At 41.0% G+C, this 21,390-nt stretch overlaps 1 protein-coding gene across 1 annotated transcript; it reads left to right on the plus strand.

Annotated features, from left to right (window-relative positions):
- Positions 1-15,749: 15,749 nt before the first annotated feature.
- LOC142622206 (putative ubiquitin-conjugating enzyme E2 16) lies at positions 15,750-20,068 on the plus strand. The gene is made up of 6 exons (XM_075795647.1): positions 15,750-15,986; positions 16,157-16,260; positions 16,378-16,480; positions 16,588-16,651; positions 19,557-19,645; positions 19,784-20,068. Exons 1-6 carry the CDS (start codon positions 15,954-15,956, stop codon positions 19,877-19,879), a joined length of 489 nt encoding a protein of 162 aa, XP_075651762.1. The 5' UTR covers positions 15,750-15,953; the 3' UTR covers positions 19,880-20,068.
- The last annotated feature ends 1,322 nt before the right edge of the window (positions 20,069-21,390 follow it).

The raw sequence follows: 21,390 nt of genomic DNA on the forward strand, positions 1-21,390 counted from the left end.
TGACGTGGACGCTAATGTAGCCAATGTGAGCGCAGCAGTATTAAATGCTACGCTTCAGCTTTTAGTAATATATAAATATAGATTAGGAAAACAATTTGTTGTTTATAATCTACTAAGGTTATTTTCTTTGCAGAAATTGTAATTTCGTCCACCCAAAACATCTTATCAAATAAAAAATTATTAGTAATAAAAGTTTTTTATATGCATTGTTATAAAAAAAAATAATAATAATAAAAGTAAAATTGCAAAAGATAAAATTTGTTTCTCATCCAATAATTTTTGTTTATCCAACCTTTGCCTTTCTCTAAATAAATGGCATTATAGAGTACTTCTAATACAATTATTAAGAGTACTTTGTCCACCACAAATAATTAAAAAATAAACAAAAATTATTAAAGTCTCATAGTTTAACATCTAAATTGAGCACTATAAAAATCATACTATCAAATTACAATAACTATCAAATTAAATTATCCAAATCATGCTATGTAGTAGAATAATATTATATTTTTATATACTATATTTAATCATTTATAATGCAATAGGATAACATTTAACAAAAAAAAAACACAACAATTAAAAAAAAAACAAAACTGCATCGCATTAACCTAAAGTAGATTAAAGAATATAAAAAATTATCAACCTACAGTGAAGATGTAAGAAAAATAAAAAATAAAAATCCACCCAAAAATTGTGTGTGTGTGTGTGTGTGAGAGAGAGAGAGAGAGAGAACCTTTTTTTATTAAGGGAAAACTATGCATAAAATAAAAGAGATAGTGACAAATTTATAGTAAGAAACTGTGAATAAGAAGAGACAAAAATAGAGGAAGATGAAGAAAAAGATGAAGAATGATATTAATGTAGAGGGTAGTGGGGAGATAAGAAGGTGAGAGAAGGTGAAAGGTTGGAGAAGTAATGGAGAGATGAAAAGGTAAGGGAGGGAGAAAGGTTAGAGAAGTGTAAATATGAAATAAAAAAAATTAAAAAAAATTATAAGAAAATGGAAAGAAAAAAGATAATGACGTGGACGCTGATGTGGCTCAACGTGAGTGCAGTAGTATTAAACGTTAGGCTTCAGCTTTTAGTAATATATAGATGTAAATTGATATGGGTCTTGAATTCGGGTTGGATACCTTGTGTCATGTCTTAATGGAGTTTAAGTTCTCTCTCTCTCTCTCTCTCTCTCTCTCTCTCTCTCTCTAAAAAAACCCAACAAAGATGTTCTATTTTCATTTCATTTCATTTCTCTTTTGTGTTTGTCTTTTAGACTAACACTAGAAGTTTGCTTCATCTTGATGGGTTTGTCACAAAAGCCTTTCACAATTAAAACCTTTTTTTTTAGAGAAATTCTAATATTTAATTTGAATTTGTTTGAATTTTTTTTTTTTAGTGTAATGTTCATCCATCTTTTGCAAAGTTTTAAGCCCTAACTATTAGACCCATTTTATGTTAAGTTTTCAAATTAAAATATGTTCTGTGGGGAGTAAAAGGGCCCAAGCGGGCCTTTGGGCCTTTGGGCTCTAGCAAGGAGGGTCGATCTGTTCTTAAGCTAAGAATTTGTTAGCATTGCGAATCGGCCCATACGCCGAGGGTCCGAGGACACATCCGAGGGTGAGTTTCTCCTCGAACAGACACAAGAGAACTCGGAGGTTCACTACGAAGGTCAAGGCAGAATTCTGGAAAGACTGTTGGTTAAAAGGGGGAAACCCTGAACCTTCTAGATACACCGGTGTTAGAAAAATATCAAGAGCAAAGGCTGCCACCTCCGCATTAAAGACTCTGCACCTACCTCCCTGGCCGCATTAATGGGGAAGTGACCCCTGAACAGTATAACTGAAACTTCTGGTCACTATTCAAAAGAACTAAGAGAAGAAATATCTAAAGGGGAGGGGGTTTGAGCAACACGTGGATAAAGCATCAGGAAAGGAAGTATTTAAGGGGGGTGAAGGCCAAAGAAAAGGGAGGATCAGTGAGTAACCAAGAAAGAAATTAAGAATTGTAATCTTTGAGAAAGAAAGAGAAATAATACAGAATTAGTCATCGGCTCACGTCCGAGGAGGTCCATTTGCAATTATCATTCATTATTACAAGTGTTTGCACCCCATAGCCTGTTATCAAGTTCTCAGTACTTCTAATCTAGATTTCAAGCCCACGTTCTACAAATTTCATTGTTTAAGGCTCATTGGGCCTGAGCCCATAATAATCTTTGGGTCCAGGTGCAATTGTGCACTTACAATTGGCGCCGTCTGTGGGAATCTAGTCTGAAAGGAGCTGGGATACGATGGCAGGCCTAGGTTCTCACCATGCAGAAATGGCGGATCACAAGGAGGATCATTTCGAGCGTCTTGAGCGTCGAATGGGTCGAGGGAAGTGTCCATACAGAATACCCTAGGGCTAGCCATACTCATGGTGGGGGTAGCACCACCCACGAGGATGGTGCTAAAGCCATGCAGAAGGAGATTAGTCGTTTGAAAAGAAAGCTGCACCGCGCCAGATGTAGGCCTTTACCGTCCTCATCTAATCCTTCCTCAGTGGAGGTCCAGGGAGGTAGTTACAGCTCGAGGTCATGCTCACCCCCCAGTGCAATATCCTCTTGTGAGGAAGACGACCCGCTAGCTCGCAGATGCAAGAAACTTCCTTCTAGGGGCTTGGGGAATGATGCTATGAGTCGGGCGTTGCACCAACTCTCCAAATCTCCATTCTCACGGAGGATTGAGAAGGGAAGGCTCCCCAGGAGATTCACCCAGCCCACCTTTACCATCTACAATGGCCGGACTGATCCGGTGGAGCACGTGAGTCACTTTAACCAGAGGATGGCGGTGCACTCTCACAACGAGACCCTGATGTGTAAAGTTTTTCCCTCTAGCTTGGGACCTGTTGCTATAAGGTGGTTCAATGGCCTTAAATCGGGGTCTGTAGGTTCGTTTGGGGAGCTTACTAGAGCATTCGCTTCGCGGTTTATTACGTGTAGCAGAGTGCCTTGGCCATTGGACTCGCTGTTATCCATGACCATGAGGGAAGGGGAGACGTTGAAAGCATACTCCGACCGGTACTGGAAGATGTTTAACAAGATAGATGGTGATTTTGATGAGGTGGCGCTCAATACCTTTAAGGTAGGCCTTCCTACTGATCACGATTTGAGGAAGTCCTTGACCAAAAAGCCCGCCCGCAGCGTACGTCGCCTCATGGATCGAATGGATGAATACAAAAGGGTAGAGGAGGACCAGCAGCAAAGAAAGGGTAAGGAGAAGGTTATCCCGCAGGAGATAAGGGATTTCAGGTTGGACAAATACCACAACAACAAGCCGAGGAGAGATTACATCGAGCAGTCAAGCTCGGCATCTCGCAGGTGAACACCGTGTTCAGAAACCATACACCAATTACCTGGAGAAAGTTCGTAAGGAGCCCTTCTTCAGGTGGCCTAGTAAGATGGCAGGAGACCCCCAAAGAGGAATCAAAACCTCTTTTGTCAGTACCATCAGGACGTGGGCCACACTACCGAGAATTGTCGGACCCTTTGGAACCTCTTGGAGCAGCTTGTCAGTGAAGGAAAACTGAAGCAGCACCAGTGTCAACCTAATGGGCAGGGCAGTCAATCCGGCTCAAACAATCAGAAGAATAATCAATCTCGGCCGGCATTGGAAACGATTAACGTTATCTTCGCTGCACTTGGTAGGACCGGCTCAGGTCCCACTAGGGTGATGGCGGTTTCCCATTCTCAGGCCGAAGAGGCAGGCTGCAGGCCGAAGAGGTTGAAGGTGAATTTACCCGTCTTGGGATTTTCAGAGGAGGATAAGGTTGGTACCATTCAACCCCATGACGATGCTCTTGTGGTTACTCTCAGGATAGGGAATTATGATGTGAAGAGGGTGATGATTGATCAGGGGCGGGTGCAATATATCATGTCCTGATTTATTTAAGGGGCTAAGGTTGAAGCTGGAAGATCTTACTCCTTATGACTCGCCACTCATAAGCTTTGAAGGAAAGGCCGTTGTGCCAGAAGGACAGATTCGTTGCCCGTTCAATGCTTCGCTAAGAAACGGTGGAGGTGGATTTCATTATGGTTGATGCGTACTCCCCATATCCAGCCATCCTCGCTAGGCCATGGCTGCACGCTCTGGGAGCTGTCTCATCTACGTTGCATGTTAAGGTTAAGTTCCCCTCTGGGGAATATGTTGAAGAGATCCTCGGAAGCCAATCGGTGGTCAGGCAATGCATATCGGTCGCAGTGCTTCATCAGACAGAAGCCGAGTCATCGGCTTTGCTCATCAAAGACTCATAGCAATTAACAACTCCGGATGCACCTGGAGCGATGACAGGAGAGGAGGCTTTTTGTGAAGAGTTAGAGAAGTTTTTGATAGCGGATGACCCAGAGAGGTTCTTCCAAGTTGGCATACGTTTGCCACACCAGGAGAAGATGGAGTTGTTGGAATTTCTGAAAGGTAATATTGATGTTTTTGCGTGAGACCCTTATGAGGCTCCAGGCATAGATCCGAGCTTCATTTGTCATCATTTGAATGTCAACCCTGCCATTGTTTCGAGAAGGCAGCCACCTCGGCGTTCTTCCAAAGAACATTCTGAGGCCGTCAGGGAGGAGGTGCTCAAACTCAAGAGGGCTGGGGCTATTAAAGAAGTTTTCTACCCCGAATGGTTGGCGCATACGGTTGTGGTCAAAAAGAAGAATGGAACGTGGAGAGTATGTGTGGACTTCACAGATTTGAACAAGGCCTGTCCCAAGGATTCATTCCCAATGCCGCGTATTGATCAGCTTGTGGACGCCACTGTCGGACATCCTCATATGAGTTTTTTAGATGCCTTCCAGGGTTACCATCATATTCCATTGGCATTGGAGGATCAAGAGAAGACTGCTTTCATTACTCCAACAGGGAACTACCACTATAAGGTCATGCCGTTTGGGTTGAAGAATGCTGGGGCTACCTACTAAAGAATGATGACCAGAATGTTCGAACATCAACTAGGGAAGACCATTGAGGTATATGTGGATGATATGGTGGTGAAGAGTAAAACAATACCTTCACACGTGAAGGATCTGGCCGACACCTTCCAGGTGCTAAGAAAGTACAGGTTGCGCCTTAACGCCTCAAAGTGCTCTTTTGGCGTGGGATCTAGAAAGTTCTTGGGATATATGATTACTCATAGAGGCATAGAGGTAAACCCAGCGCAGGTCAAGGCTATTCAGGATTTGCAGCCGCCTCGGAACCCAAAAGAAATCCAGAAATAGACCGGAATGATTGCCGCACTGAGTAGATTTATCTCTCGGTCAGCTAAATGGAAAGGGTTTCAATGGACCGAGGACTGCGTGTTAGCCTTCCAACAGCTTAAGCAATATCTTTCTCGGCCACCCATTTTGTCTCGCCCCGAAGCGGACGAGGTCTTGTTTGCTTATCTGGCAGTGGCCGTCCACGCGGTCAGCCTGGTCCTCATAAGAGATGAAAGCGGGGTGCAAAGACCGGTCTACTACGTTAGTAAGTCTTTGAATGAGGCTGAGGTGCGCTATCTACTCTTGGAGAAAGCACTTCTGGCCATAGTTCATGCTACGCAGAAGCTTCCTCATTATTTCCAGTCCCACACTGTGGTGGTTCTGACCCAATTGTCTCTCAAGGCGGTGTTACGCAGTGCCGATTACTCTAGCAGGGTGGCAAAGTGGGGAACCATTTTGGGAGCCTTTGACATTAAATACAGGCTTCTCACCTCGGTGAAGGGCCAGGTCCTTGCTGACTTAGTGGCAGAGTTTACCGAACCATTGCTAGAAGAAACTCTGAAAGAAGCATACATGGATGAAAAATCAGTTGGTGTGATCACAGCCGCAGCACCTCTGACTTGGAAAGTGTATGTGGATGGGGCAGCTAATCAGAGAGGGTCGGGTATCGGACTTGTCCTGATATCCCCTGAGGGAATTGTCTTCGAAAAATCTCTGAGACTGTCGTTCTCGGCTACTAATAATGAAGCCGAGTACGAAGCAGTCTTGGTGGGCATGAACATGGTACATAGGATGGGTGGAAAGGAAGTCCATGCATTCTCGGACTCCCAGTTAGTGGTCGGCCAGGTCATGGGGACCATGGAGGCTAGGGACCCAAGAATGCAAGAATACTTGGCCCAGGTCAAGTGTCAGCAAGCCAAATTCGATTCCTTTGTCTTGTCTCATATCTCTAGGAGTGGAAACACCCATGCAGATTCTTTGGCCACGTTAGCAACGTCTTCGACTCAGGGTTTGCCCAGGATTATCCTTGTGGAGGATTTGCTAGAGCCAACTCTTATCGCTGTCAATGCAGCTCACATCCATCTGATAAGGCCTGGACCTAGTTGGATTAACCCGGTCGTATCTTTTCTTAAGAACGATATCCTTCCTAAAGACAAGTCTGAAGCAGATAAGATACGTCGAAAGGCGCCACGTTTCTGGTTGTCCGAGGACCAGAAATTGTATAAACGATCCTTCTCAGGACCGTACTTGTTGTGTGTGCACCCTGAATCAACGGAATCACTTCTGGAAGAACTGCATGAAGGGATTTGTGGGAGCCACACCGGGGGAAGATCCTTAGCCCACAGAGCTTTGACTCAGGGTTATTGGTGGCCCAATATGCAGAGGGAGGCTCAGGATTATGCTCGAAAATGTGATCAATGCCAGAGGTTCGCCCCTAATATTCATCAACCTGGAGGTTCTCAATCTCTCTCCAAGTCCTGGCCTTTAACAATAGGGATTGGACATAGTGGGGCCATTTTCGAGGGCTGCAGGAAACAAAAGATGGCTTCTCGTGGGGACAGACTACTTCACTAAATGGGTTGAGGCCGAGCCCTTAGCAAATATCAGAGACGTTGATTCCAAGAAGTTTGTCTGGAAAAACATCGTCACTAGGCTCGGTATACCACACACACTTATCTCGGACAATGGCGTTCAATTCGACAGCAAGGCTTTTAGGAGATATTGTGGTGATATGGGCATCATAAATAGATACTCCACCCCAGCTTATCCTCAGGGAAATGGGCAAGCCGAGGCCGTTAACAAGGTCATAGTCAGTGGACTCAAGAAAAGGTTGGACAATGTGAAAGGCAAATGGGTAGAAGAACTCCCACATGTTCTATGGACGTATCGGACTACACCGCGCAGGTCCACGGGAGAAACGCCATTCTCTATGACTTATGGAGCTGAGGCGGTGATATCTCTGGAATCTGGTTTTCCCACCTTGAAGACGAGTTCTTTTAGCCCGGAGAATAACGATGGCCTCCTGGAGAAAGGTCTTGATTTAGTTGAGGAACGGCGCGAGGCAGCTATGGTCCAAATGACTTATTATCAACAGATATGGTCCAAATGGCTTAAACGGGGATATGATGCCCACGTGAAGCTAAGGCCACTCGCACCTGGGGATCTTGTACTAAGAAAAGTTGTGGGCACTTCTAAGAACCCAGCTTGGGGTAAGCTAGGACCGAACTGGGAAGGCCCCTATTGCATTGTTTCAGTAGCAGGCATAGGGTCGTATCGGCTAGCTGACCTAGATGAAAGAATTGTACCACGCCCATGGAATGTAAATAACCTTCGAAGGTATTATTATTAATAAAATGTGCTTTTGTTAGTTAACAGTTCAAAGTTATAAATACCTCAAGGGCTTGTAGTTACTATTCTTAAGTGTCAAACAAAAACTTGGTTAAGTATGGTCCTCGGACCACAAACCTTGTGAAAATTGATATTTTATCATTTGTTAAACAGAACCTTAGTTATGCCGAGTCCTCGGACCTCCTACTTTGGGAAAATTAACATTTGAAGTTACTATTCTTAAGTGTCAAACAGAAACTTGGTTAAGTATGGTCCTCGGACCACAAACCTTGTGGAAATTGATATCTTATCATTTGTTAAACAGAACCTTAGTTATGCCGGGTCCTCGGACCTCCTACTTTGGGAAAATTAACATTTGAAGTTACTATTCTTAAGTGTCAAACAGAAACTTGGTTAAGTATGGTCCTCGGACCACAAACCTTGTGGAAATTGATATCTTATCATTTGTTAAACAGAACCTTAGTTATGCCGGGTCTTCGGACCTCCTACTTTGGGAAAATTAACATTTAAAGTTACTATTCTTAAGTGTCAAACAGAAACTTGGTTAAGTATGGTCTTCAGACCACAAACCTTGTGAAAATTGATATCTTATCATTTGTTAAACAGAACCTTAGTTATGTCGGGTCCTCGGACCTCCTACTTTGGGAAAATTAACATTTGAAGCTACTATTCTTAAGTGTCAAACAGAAACTTGGTTAAGTATGGTCCTTGGACCACAAACCTTGTGAAAATTGATATCTTATCATTTGTTAAACAGAACCTTAGTTATGCCAGGTCCTCGGACCTCCTACTTTGGGAAAATTAACATTTGAAGTTACTATTCTTAAGTGTCAAACAGAAACTTGGTTAAGTATGGTCCTCGGACCACAAACCTTGTGGAAATTGATATCTTATCATTTGTTAAACAGGACCTTCATTATCCGGGTCCTTGGACCTCCTACTTTGGGAAAATTAGCATTTGAAGTTACTATGCTTAAGTGTCAAACAGAAACTTGGTTAAGTATGGTCCTCGGACCACAAACCTTGTGGAAATTGATACCTTATCATTTGTTAAAACAGAACCTTGATATCTTATTATTCAGACATTGTTCTTACTCTTATCGCATACTTTATGGAAGTCAAATGCCTTACCATCTGTTGAATTAGATCTTAAGGTAAGCAGCTGTAAATATCGAAACAAAGATTCTGTAAGGTATGATCTTCGAACCTTATACTCTACTGAAATTGACATTTCGGAGTACAAAGTTTAACTATCATGTGGGCTTTCTAAGTAAGGCACTGCATACATCTAAGCTAAGTTAGTTTGTGCCAGATTCTTGAATGATATACTTTGCAAAGCAAGTTTGCATATGGCGGTTTAGAAGTTATAATTGTTTAACTGTTGGAGTTAAACTTATTTATTCTGTTCTTCCTTTAACTATGTGTTAGTGAGAACTTTCATGACAAAGCACAAAAAGATCAAATTAAAATAAATACAACATGAATGAAAGTTGAATAAAAATTGTTCTTCATTAATTATAAACATAATACATCATTATGTAAAGAAATTGCAAGTACAGGAAAAAGTCCTATGCTAGGCCCTAGGCTTTGGGAGAGGGGTCTTGGAGGGAGCTGCTGCCAGCCTCTGTGCTCTTCAACTCCAACTCAAAGGCAGACAAGACTCGTTTCCCTTTGTCTGTTGGAGGAAGGATGGGCTCCACGTTCTGGTTTGGCTCATGCTCGGCAGCTTCACACCCGTCCTTCTCTTTATGGGAACCTTCAGGTTCTGTAGGATCAGGAACGAGTTCTAGCACCACGGAAGGAGGGGCAGGAGAGGCAACAACAGGAGGGTCTTCTATCTCCTGTATGTCTAGGGGAAGTCAAACGTTCTCGGGCTTCCTCAGCTCGGAAGCTTGAGGAACCCCTGCTGCGTTCAAGGCCTCTCCCCAGACCTATTGACAGTACTCTCGGCACAAGGCCGCAAAGGCTTCTGTCAACTGCTCATGCGTTGCAGTTACTCCCTCCTAATAGCTGGCCTGCTTAGCGGCTTCCAGTGAGCGCTTATGGGTGCGAGCCTCCTTCTTCATCCGCGTAAGCTCCTTCTCCAAGTCAGAGCGTGCCCGTTGGACTTGGGAGAGCTCGTCATCCTTTTGGCGAAGAAGCTTACGCTGCCCCTCCACTTGGTTCTCCATCGTCCTTAAGCTGGCCTCGGCACCATCTTTCTCTCTTTTTAGATCGGCCAGCTGCGATGTGATCTTCCCATTTTCTGCTAGGGCCTGGCGTAGGGACCTCTCTGTCTCTTGTCGTAGCTCTTGCTCCATTCCAGCTCGCTTCCGAGAATCCTCCACGAACTTCTCGGCCGCGAAAACTTCTTGGATGGCCTGCAAAAGAAAATGTCAAAAGGTTAAATGTGATAAAGTATTTACAAATAAACCTAAAGCGTAAGTGTGAGGTAGAATTTACCAGAGCTAAATCCCTTTTCAATGAAAGGAACAGCTGCGGCTGGCTCATTTTCTCCAAGGCTTCCATGTCCTTGGGCAGCAGAAAAGGACGCTCCAACGCCTCGGCCAGGTGGAGGGCATGGCCTTGTTGGAACAGCCTGATGTTGGACTGGAGGGGAATTGGCGCTCCATCCAGTCTCAGTTCGGGAGACCACATAGTTGGTGCTTGGCGCACCTCGGCCACGTCTCTAATCTCATCGCTTTCAACCGAACGGGCGCGCCCTTTGCCCTTGTCCAGCTTTTGCTGCTGAGCCGGCGGTGGCTATTGTTTCAGCTTCTTTGGCTTTTCGCCACCAGCCCCCTCGGCCTCCACCTTCTTTTTCTTCTTCGGATCGTCGGCAGGAGGCTTGGGGTCGGCTGGAGGAGGGGGTGGTGGCAAGGCAGGGGGAGCTTGGGATCCCCTCGTCCCTTTTCTGGCGACTTTCTCCCCTCTCGCAGTCAGGAGGTCCTTAAGCACGTCCATGTCCTCTTCAATGGAGCTGTCGTCTGGACGTGCTACCACTAGACCGGCTATCCCAAAGGTCTCAGCGGCTTCCTCTTCCTCGTCGGAGAGGACGACAAATGGGCTTCCACGAGGCCTTTGGACGTCCTCAAGTTGAAAGTTATTTATCTCCTCGTCCAACGTGTTCGACGAAGACACTTGCTCCTCTGGGACAACTGTTGCCTGAGAGTGCGTGGCGAGGGGGATTGCTGCAATGGTCTGTGTGTACAATATGGTGTGGGGGTCGTCAGGAAGGTCGTGGTCGGCTAAGAAGTGCGGTCTGGCTACGTGAATCCTTCTTTGCCTCCGGTCACCCGCAACGATGGCGTTCTCAATCTCCTGGAAGTCCGAGGAGATAAGTTCGTACCCCAATATCAAATGAGCCGCTCTTAGTTGCAAATCTTCACTCACGAATACCTCTGAGCGTAGCACTTGGTTCAAATCGGCAACGTTGCAATGGCTCAGGCGCGGGCGGACGTATTGTTTATCTGTAAAGAAAGACACCAAAATAGACAAACATGGTCAGATTTGTATGAAATGTAATAAACTAAAGTTACAATGCTTAGTAAACGTAAATGGACGTTTAAACATGTTTAGATGGAGCTATGGGGCGGGAAGTTAGATCCTAAGGAGTCACACCTGGATCTCCCCACTCGACTGGGCAGTGGGGGCCGTTGTGCCAGTTGCCTGAGGCGATGAGGTAGTCGTCCTTCATGCCTTTATTGGACTTAGGCAGACAAGAAATCAACCTAACTACGCTAGAGCGGGATTTGATGTAATAGCCTACCCTAGTAAGTTTATGGCACTCATACATAAAGGCGACGTCATGCCAGGTAAGGTTCAGACCCATCTGCTCGTTTAGAGCGTCAACGCTTCCTAAGACTCTAAAAACGTTGGGAGCGCACTGGTTGGGGCACAGCCGGTGGCTGCGGAGGTATTCCCTGGTCACGCTTCTCATAGGGAGGGTCATCCCACCTTCTATGAAGGCAATCATGGGAATGGTAACCTCTCCCGTTTTCCTAGACCCAGCTACGGCTTCCGCCGGACAGTATCTTAAACCTACGTCGCTGGGAATGTGGTATTTGGCTCTGAAACCTTCCATCCCAGCGGCGGTGTCAACTAAACACTTAAATCTACCCATCAGAAAGGAACGAAAGACTAAGTTTTAAGGGAAAGAATGGTTAAGATGGGAGCCAAGGACAGGATCTGAGGAGAATGGGTTAAAGAAAAAGAATAGGAACTTACAAGTTTGAAGTTGTACGAGTTTCCATGGATTTCTGCAGAGAAAAGATGATTACTGATGTTTTGATGGGATTAGCCTCTGAAGAAATAAATGAGGGCACAGGTTCCCAAAGCGTCACGACGTGCGGGAAGCGGCCTCGAAATTGCATTCGTCCAGCCTAAATTTTCAGGGGGTAACAAGGGCCGTTAGATGCTCATCTAACCGTCGAACGTGGGGGACAAGGTGTAACTTACGGTAATAAATGCGCGCGTTTTTGAAATAAAAACTCCCAAGTGGCATCCTCTGGAGCATGAAACGAACTCCACACGCGCAGTTATTTACAAAACGTGTGGGGTAAGTTCTCGTTGGATCAAAAGCCTCTTTTTCTCCTCGGATGTTGAAAAATAGAGTTTTTAGGGGCTATTGTGGGGAGTAAAAGGGCCCAAGCGGGCCTTTGGGCCTTTGGGCTCTAGCAAGGAGGGCCGATCTGTTCTTGAGCTAAGAATTTGTTAGCATTGCGAATCGGCCCATACGCCGAGGGTCCGAGGACACATCCGAGGGTAAGTTTCTCCTCGAATAGACACAAGAGAACTCGGAGGTTCACTACGAAGGTCAAGACAGAATTCTGGAAAGACTGTTGGTTAAAAGGGGGAAACCCTGAACCTTCTAGACACACCGGTGTTAGAAAAATATCAAAAGCAAAGGCTGCCACCTCCGCATTAAAGACTCTGCACCTACCTCCCTGGCTGCATTAATGGGGAAGTGACCCCTGAACAGTATAACTGAAACTTCTGGTCACTATTCAAAGGCACTAAGAGAAGAAATATCTAGAGGGAAGGGGGTTTGAGTAACACGTGGATAAAACATCAGGAAAGAAAGTATTTAAGGGGGGTGAAGGCCAAAGAAAAGGGAGGATCAGTGAATAACCAAGAAAGAAATTAAGAATTGTAATCTTTGAGAAAGAAAGAGAAATAATACAGAAGTAGTCCTTGGCTCACGTCCGAGGAGGTCCATCTGCAATTATCATTCATTATTTACAAGTGTTTGCACCTCATAGCCTGTTATCAAGTTCTCAGTACTTCTAATCTAGATTTCAAGCCCACGTTCTACAAATTTCATTGTTTAAGGCTCATTGAGCCTGAGCCCATAATAATCTTTGGGTCCAGGTGCAATTGTGCACTTACATGTTCCTGTAATAACAAATGTAGAGGTGGATTACAAAAGTCTAATGGAGCAGAGTTCATGTGGGTAAAGTGTCAAATTTCAAACCATAAGTAGGCAAAGATATTCTATTTTCACGTCATTTCTCTTTTTTATTTGTCTTTTAGGCTAACACTAGAAGTCTGCTTCATTTTGATAGGTTTGTCACAAAAAGCTTTCACAATTAGAACTTTTTTTAAGAGAAATTTCTCTTTAAAAAAAAAATGTATTTGCTCATCCATCTTTTGCAAAGTTTTAAACCCTAACTTGTTGATGCGGGGTTGTGTGGCTTGTATTGCCAAGCCCAAGTCAACATAAGTTGATAGAATTCCAATTGTAATAGGAATCTCATTAGCCGACTTAACACATGTATCTATATATATATGTGATTAGGTGCGGCAAAGTTGAGTGAAAAATTGAGAATTCCTAAAACCTAGTAGCAGCCGCATAAGAAGAAAAATAGAGCTTTCTTGTCTTGTGGGTGAAAGAGAGCTAGGGTGTAATTGGGATTTGGGTTTCTTGAGAGTGTTCGTGTGCACTTTTGTATCTTCTTATTTTTATAGTGAAATTTCTTTATCGTCGCCGTGGAGGTAGGCAGTTTGCCAAACCATGTAGATTCTTATGTTCTTTGTGTGCGTTTGTTATTTATTTTCCGCTTATTTACTATTATTGATTTGAGTCCTGAAGTGCTAACTGCACAACAAGTGGTATCATAGCCAGATTAGGATTCAATCCTTTTGAATACAATGAAGATGTCAAGCACAAAGTATGATGTAGAGAAGTTTTGTGGTAAGGAAAAATTTTATCTTTGACAAATGCGGATGTAGGATCTCCTAATTCAACAAGGAGTTCATAAGGCCTTGCTTGGGAAGGAGAACAAACTAGAAACGATGAAGGATGTAGAATGGGCAGAGATGGATGAGAAAGCAGCTAGCGCTATTCCTCTCAACCTAGGTGATGAGGTCATTCACAACATCCTAGAAGCAAAGATCGCAAAGGAGGTTTGGGAAAAACTAGAAGGTCTTTATATGAGAAAGACTCTGACAAACAATTTGTACATGAAGAAGCAACTATATAGTTTGCATATGAAGGAGGGTTCAGATTTGTTGGAGCATCTCAATACGTTTAATATGTTGAACACCCAATTGTCAAGTTTTGGGATGAATTATGAGGACGAAGATAAAGCGTTACTCTTATTAGCATCGCTTCCTACTTCTTTTGATCATTTATTGACTACGTTGATGTACGGGAAAGAGACTATCGTACTCGAAGAGGTGACTAGTGCTCTCTCGTCACACATAAAGATGAAGCAAGATGGTGATGGTTCTCAGGCTGATGGACTTATTGTAAAGTCTAAGTCAAGCAATAGGTGTAGAAGCAGGTCAAGAGGACAGAACTCCAACAGGAATAGATCGTAATATAAATCACGTGCAAATAAAGATGTAGAATGCTTTTATTGTCACAAGAAAGGGCACTACAAGAATCAGTGTAAAGAGTTGAAAGAGCATTTAGAGAAGAAGAAGAACGGAAAGAAGGCCCTAAAATCAGCTAGTGTTGCTGAAGAAATATCAGATGACAGTGAAATTGGTGCAGATTTACTTTCAGTTTCATTAGGTAACAATGTTCTATTGGAATCTTGGTTTTAGATTCAGCATGCTTATATCATATGACTCTAAAGAAAGATTGGTTTAACACTGTTTGTGTGCACTTTTGTATCTCCCTATTTTTATAGTAAAATTTCTCCGTCGTCGCCATGGAGGTAGGTAGTTTGCCAAACCACATAAATTCTTGTATTCTTTGTGTGTACTTGTTATTTAATTTCTGTTTATTTATTGTTATTGATTTGAGTCCTGAGGTGCTAACTGCACAACATAGCTATTTGACCCATTTTATGTTATGTTTTCAAATTAAAATATGTTCCTGTAATAATAAATGCAGAGGTGAATTACAGAAGTCTAATGGAGCAGATCTCATGTGGTTAAATTGTTAAATTTCAAATTATAAGTAGGCAACTTAATTTAAGTCAAATCATAAGTGAATAAGTCGTCATTCGCCCTAAAAAAAGTGATAACAAATGATCAACTAAATAAAAATATTCAAGAAAATAAACAAGGAGAAATAGAGAGAAAAAAGTATAAAATTTGATATATGCCGGTGAAAAGTGGATTAGCTAGAAAAAACTTTTATATATATATATATTATAGAAAAAATTTAACTACAGTCTAAAATTCATGTAAATTCATTGAAAGAATTTATCACAAGACTCAATACCCAAATTACACCATTTGAGTTTGTTTGAATTTATTATTTTATTTTTTTGTTTTTACCATTTTATTCCTTAAATCCCAACATTCATATAAAGTTGGTTATTCCATTCATTAGTTTGTCATTGCATATAACAAAACAAAACATCACACATGTAAATAGTAGCAATTTTATAGAGATAATAAGTGGAACCATGATTTTAAAAATCGGATTAGGCGGTTTAATTGAAAATGGAACCATAAATCGATTTGGTAAAAATCGAAATCATATCAAATTTTGATTTTTTGACTGCCTTTGTTTTTAAAACTAAAGAAAAATCAACTAAATAAAAATGGAAAAAACATGTTAAAGATGAAAATGACTTATTGAACGAAAATAACAGGTTGTGATTTAGATTTTAGCTCAAAAACAGGGAGCAAAAAAAAAGAAGAAAAAAAAAAGTCAGAAATTGGGACCATGGTATGTGATTGCGACGTGGCAAGATCAGGAAGCTTCCGACAACAAGCAATTTTCGCATCTAGTAGCAATACTGGCAATAGTATGCGACAGATCGAAACAAAGGGTACTTGTAGTTGTAGATTACATAATAGATCATGAGTCTCGATCCACCAATCCACTTTCAGTTTTCCCGTCTTTTTTTGACCAATCATCATATTTTCACGCCATAGGTGAAAATACACCATTCCACTTCTTCTTTTTCTTCTCTCTCTCCTTCTCTCTCTTGTTTTGGAAGCCATGACCAGTTCTTCTTCTGCCCCTTCACGCAAGGTCTCTCTGTCTCTCTCTCACTCTCTATGAACTGATTTGTTTGCTTCGTAAATCTTTTGTATAACTGGTAAATCTTTGTTTCGTATTTCTCATTTTTATTGGTAAAAAACCAAAAACTAAGTACTATATATTGTATGTTGTATTTTGTACCATGTATAATACACGCTTAGGCTTTAAGCAAGATCGCGAGCAATCGGCTCCAGAAAGAGCTGGTAGAGTGGCAGGTTAATCCTCCTACTGGGTTTAAACACAAAGTTACTGATAATCTTCAAAGGTTTCACTTCTACCCTTTTTTTACTTTTTGTTCTGTTCTGTTTTTTAGAATAATATGATGTTACTTTTTTTGTTTTTTGTTTTTAATGTAATCACTTTAATGGGTTTGTAAATAAAGATGGGTGATTGAAGTGAATGGAGCTCCAGGGACTCTGTACGTAAATGAAACTTACCAGCTTCAAGTTGATTTTCCTGAGCATTACCCCATGGAAGCACCCCAGGTGGATTTTCCAGAATGACCCAAATTTTAGATTTTTAATTTTACTATAATTTTTTACCACTTTTCATATTGGTAGTGATTCTGATATATTATGCATTGGTGTGGCAGGTGATTTTTATGTCCCCAGCTCCTCTGCACCCTCACATTTATAGCAACGGCCATATCTGTCTAGGTACCATTGCAGTTTTCATATTGGTTTTCCTTTGCTTCAATGATGAACTTTAATTGTTTTGCAAAACTTATGTTATGTACAGTTTCTTGAGTACTGTGGGTTAGGTTTAGGTTTTCCAATTAAATTCAATCATGTACCTGCATTAACGGTGTTATCTTCCTTAACGGAAATTATATCAACCATGTGGCTTACTGAGTGAGAAGGCCAAAACTTAGGTACATTTCCTTACATGTAATAGCTTAAGTTTTAACCATGTTGCCGCCTTAGCCAATAAACCACATGGTTGAAGTTAATTGTACCTAAAGAATTGTGCTTAAGTTTTGCCTTTTGACTAATTCTTTTGCACAACTATAATTTTTCGTGTTACTAAGATGTCTACTATTTTCTGAGTTTTATGACTGTCACATCACAATATTTAGCAGCAAATTTTGACTATGGCTTAATAAGACTATCCAGTTTGTGTTGCTTGCAAATGGTCTTTTGGGAAATTTCTCTCAAACTGATAAGGACTGAACCAAACTATTTGAGTTGGAAATGCTGGTTCTTTGTAACATTCTACCATCGTATAATTTGTCATATCACGTTTTCATGAATATTTTCTTTTACTCTAGGAAATTTTTTATGGGATAGTCTTTCATGGGAAAATTTGGGATACTCATGTTAGATAGAAATGCATTTGGTAAGTGAACTTCTTTTCAAATATGAACATGGTGCTGGCTTTCTTTTACCTCAGGTGGGTGTCCTGACAAAAGAAACTATTTGTTTTAGCTCCTCTGTCTGGAAAAACTGAAACCTCTGTAAAAAGTGGAATACTATAAAGTAAAGAAGTTCTATATACTATGTTTTAGTACAAACCTGGAAAGTTACAATTTCCATGCATGTGAAGACTGGTTTATAATATTCATTATGATGGATAGTTATGCACTATATCCTGTTTTCTGCAACTATCTGTTTGAAGCACATGGAATTTTCAATTTAAAATTGCAATATTTACCATTAAGTTAGGGGGTATAATGTCAGAGGAAATTGAACTAGTTGTGCTCAATGCAATGTTCTGTTTTGCGATGATAACATTTTGCTTCCTATTGTTTTTGAGTTTGTTAAAGTCAATTTGTTTGACTCATGCTTTCAACTTTACTGGCATTAATTTATGCTACTCTGTCTCTGTCCCAATTTATGCTATGTAGTTAATGAACAACATCAACCATCTACTAGTTATTACTATCTATCATACTGGAAATGCGTCTTCGTTTGCATGAATATAGTAAGCTGTGTTGTTGTTTTCTTCACCGTTTTCTGCTTTATAATTTTATTTCTTTAATTAACTCCATTTTTGTGAACTGCAGTTTTATTAGAAAAAAATGTTCTTCTTTAAGTTAAGGGCAAGATGTGAGGCCTCCACAATTTTGTTGTTTATTGGTTTCCTTGGGGCTTTAATGCTGCTGCAGCTGTGATAACTGATATGAAGATCAAAATCTAATGTGCTTTTAATTCATGTATTGTATTAATATGAAATATTAGCCAATCTTTCAACAGTAAGATGAAAGGATGAGATATTGAAGAAATTGTCTGATTAATATTTTTGTCCCGGAAAATTTTTAGAGAAGTCATGGAAACTTATGTTACCGGCCTGCACCCACAGTTGCTCCTGCTATCTTCTAACCTACCAAATCATAATTGTCAAACACTGACCTCTCTCGCTCTTTCTCCTGATTTTAATTATCCTTCTCCGCTAAGTTTAATCATGTATAATGAAATGTGGGCCGAAAAACAATTCAAAATAAATATTTAGAACCATTGATAATCCGTTTGTTTGTTTGTATTGTTAACTTTACAAGGCACAGATGTTCTGGACCCAACTCTTTCTGGAGGCATGACATGTGAAATGTGAAAAAAAATCTGATTTGTTGTCTGTAGGAATTAGTGGATAATCCTTAAGGTGTTCTCAATCAGGCCTGGAGTCTCTGGACCAAACATATACACATCAAACTTTAAGGTTGTGGTTGTGGACTCGTGGAGTTTAACCTTACAGAACTTTCAAATGCAAAATCATCTAATCCATCATGCTAAATTGTGGAAAATTATTGGCTAGAGTCATTGCTTTATTCAAGTGAAGTATAGGAGAGATACCTATCCAAAAAAAAAGTGACGTATAAGAGAGATTCTGATGCACTGATTATGCTGAGCTACCTAGCAAACCCAGATTGCACATATATCTTGAACTGCTGGCCATGTATTCATTAATAATATCTAACTACTTAGTTACATGCATGCACATTTACACGCTTGTGTGAAACAAATCCTTGAAATGAATCTTGCTTGTCTGAATTTTCTTATCTATCACTATTCTTTGTATCATGTGATTTGTTAAACCTCAGAATAAACAAAATGGAGAATCTAAGCATGTTTAGTTTATGCTTGTTTATGCTGTGTCTATCCACTTCACATTCCTTTTGGTTGCTGGGAAAAATAAGGAGGATTGTGCATGCCTTTATGCGTTTCATTTTGTTCTAGCTTCCCTCTGGATTACTAGGCTTAGTAAGCTGAATGGTTTGCTTTCCTTCTGGAATATGTTGTTCTTGCCAACTGAATTGAATACCGAATACTTTTAAAATTTTGTACATATTAGAGTTTGTGGTAGACTCCCCAAGAGATACACCAGGTTTTATAATTGTTATTTATTTTTTCTTGGTTAATAATTTTAACATGTTTACTGCTAAAAAATATTGGTGATTAATTTGAAGGTGGTAAAAATAATTAATATGAAAAATCCTGATTACTAGTTCTTGGATAATTTAAAAGCAAGGTGCTATTTTGTTTTTATTTTTCATTTGTTGTCCTCAGTGAGTATAGGAGGTCAATTGCAATACAAATTGATATTCAAAATTATGTGCTGTGTTTGCAGATATCCTGTATGATTCATGGTCCCCAGCCATGACTGTGAGCTCCATCTGCATCAGCATTTTATCCATGTTATCAAGTTCAACCGTTAAGGTTTGTTCAAATTGTTGAAGTTTCAACACCCCCCCCCCCCCCCCCCCCCCCAAGAATTAAAAAAAAAAAGACACCAAAAGCCTCCCTTCTTGCTCACTACCCTAAAACTAATATGTGAAAAATATTGTCATTGTGCAGCAACGCCCAGCAGATAATGATCGGTATGTGAAAAACTGTAGGAATGGTAGATCTCCCAAAGAGACAAGGTGGTGGTTCCATGATGATAAAGTGTAATGCTATATATATATATATATTTAATACCTATGTATAAAAACGATGGCTTTTGAAATGCCAGGGGTGGTGGAATGGGGGACTCTTATGAGTTATGTAACCCTGAAAGCCCTGCCAATCCCGAACATGTTTCACAGCTGCGTATGATGTATTACTATTACATAATGAGACACATGGACGCGAATCAAGTGATATTGTGACCTTTAATGTTGTATAGAGAGGAGGAAAAAAGAAAAAAAAAAAAAAAAAGTGGGGGGGATTAAGTGTAGTGCTGATAATTTGTATATTCTGTAAACTCTCTCCTCTCTCTCCCTGTGGGCAGAATTCAAATCATGCAAGAAAATGCTGAACTTAGAACATCATGGATGCTCAAAAAGGGTGGAGAGGAAAGAAAGTCAATGAGGTATATAGGGATTCTGAGATCACTCTAAAATGAGTTTAATTTTTCTCATTTAGAGAAAAAGTAGAGAAGACAGAAGAAATGTATTATGTCAAGTCACCAAAACAATAAGTTTTTTCCCCAAGGCCCTAGGTATGTACTACAATGAAATTCCAATGAGGTGGATAGAGGGTGAGGAAAGGTTTTTTTTTTTTTTTTCCAGCTTTCTCATAAAAATTCTCTAACAAAATGGAACTATACGTATCATAAATAAATATTTTTGAGAAAAGATTTGATGATCTTTATTAATTGAAGTAGTTGATACTTGATACCCATCATAAATTATAGTCTGATATATATATTTTAGGGTAAATTTCACAAACCACCTCTGAGGTTGGGGATAATATCCAACTAGGTCCAAGACATTTTAAAACTTACCAATTTCATCCTAAAAAGACAATTTTGTCCCTAACCTCATTAACATTCGTTTCTTTTAATTTTTCTCTCTTTTCTCAAACTTAACGGGTTTGCACTCTCTCTACCTCTTTCGTTCTTCTTCCCTTTGATCTCTATGCATTTTTTTTTTGTTGCTAATCCTATTCCTAACCTCTCTGCACTCGTCTCAAACCTCATGGCCTTATTCACACGGTTAGAGGTCGGGTCCCACGTGTTAACGGGACGCAGACGGAGCTCTTCCTCGTCGTGCGCGTACTTACACGCGTCGCCGTGGCTGCAAGACCCTGTGTCGCGCCTGAAGTAGGAGCAGAGGCTTGTCTTCCACAGCTGCGGTAGCTCCTCCTCTTGTTTTCGCTTCTTGCCCGATACGGCATCGTTTGTGAATTGTGGTTATGGTGGTTGTTGGTTGCCGGTGATGGGTTGTGGTTTGTTGCGGGTATTTTGGTGGTGGTGGATTTCGAACTGTGGTGGGTTTGTTGTGAGTTTGAGTTTTTTTATTTGGGTTTTGTGGTCGGTGGTTGTTTAAGGTGGTTGGTCTGATTTGGGGTGGATTTGAAATGAAGGTGGTTATGGGTTTTGATCTAGGGTGGATTTGCAGTGAGGTGGTTGTGGGTTACGAAGTGGTGATTGGAATTTTTGGATTTGAGTTTTATTGATGTGGGTTTGGTTGCCGGTGGTG

This window comes from Castanea sativa, chromosome 1, assembly GCF_040712315.1.
Source record: "Castanea sativa cultivar Marrone di Chiusa Pesio chromosome 1, ASM4071231v1".
NCBI lineage: Eukaryota > Viridiplantae > Streptophyta > Magnoliopsida > Fagales > Fagaceae > Castanea > Castanea sativa.

Coding starts and splice junctions, on each gene's coding strand:
- LOC142622206 (XM_075795647.1), top strand. CDS start 15,954: ATGACCAGTTCTTCTTCTGCCCCTTCACGCAAG. Junction 16,481..16,587: donor ACCCCATGGAAGCACCCCAG/GTGGATTTTCCA, acceptor TTGGTGTGGCAG/GTGATTTTTATGTCCCCAGC. Junction 16,652..19,556: donor CAACGGCCATATCTGTCTAG/GTACCATTGCAG, acceptor CTGTGTTTGCAG/ATATCCTGTATGATTCATGG.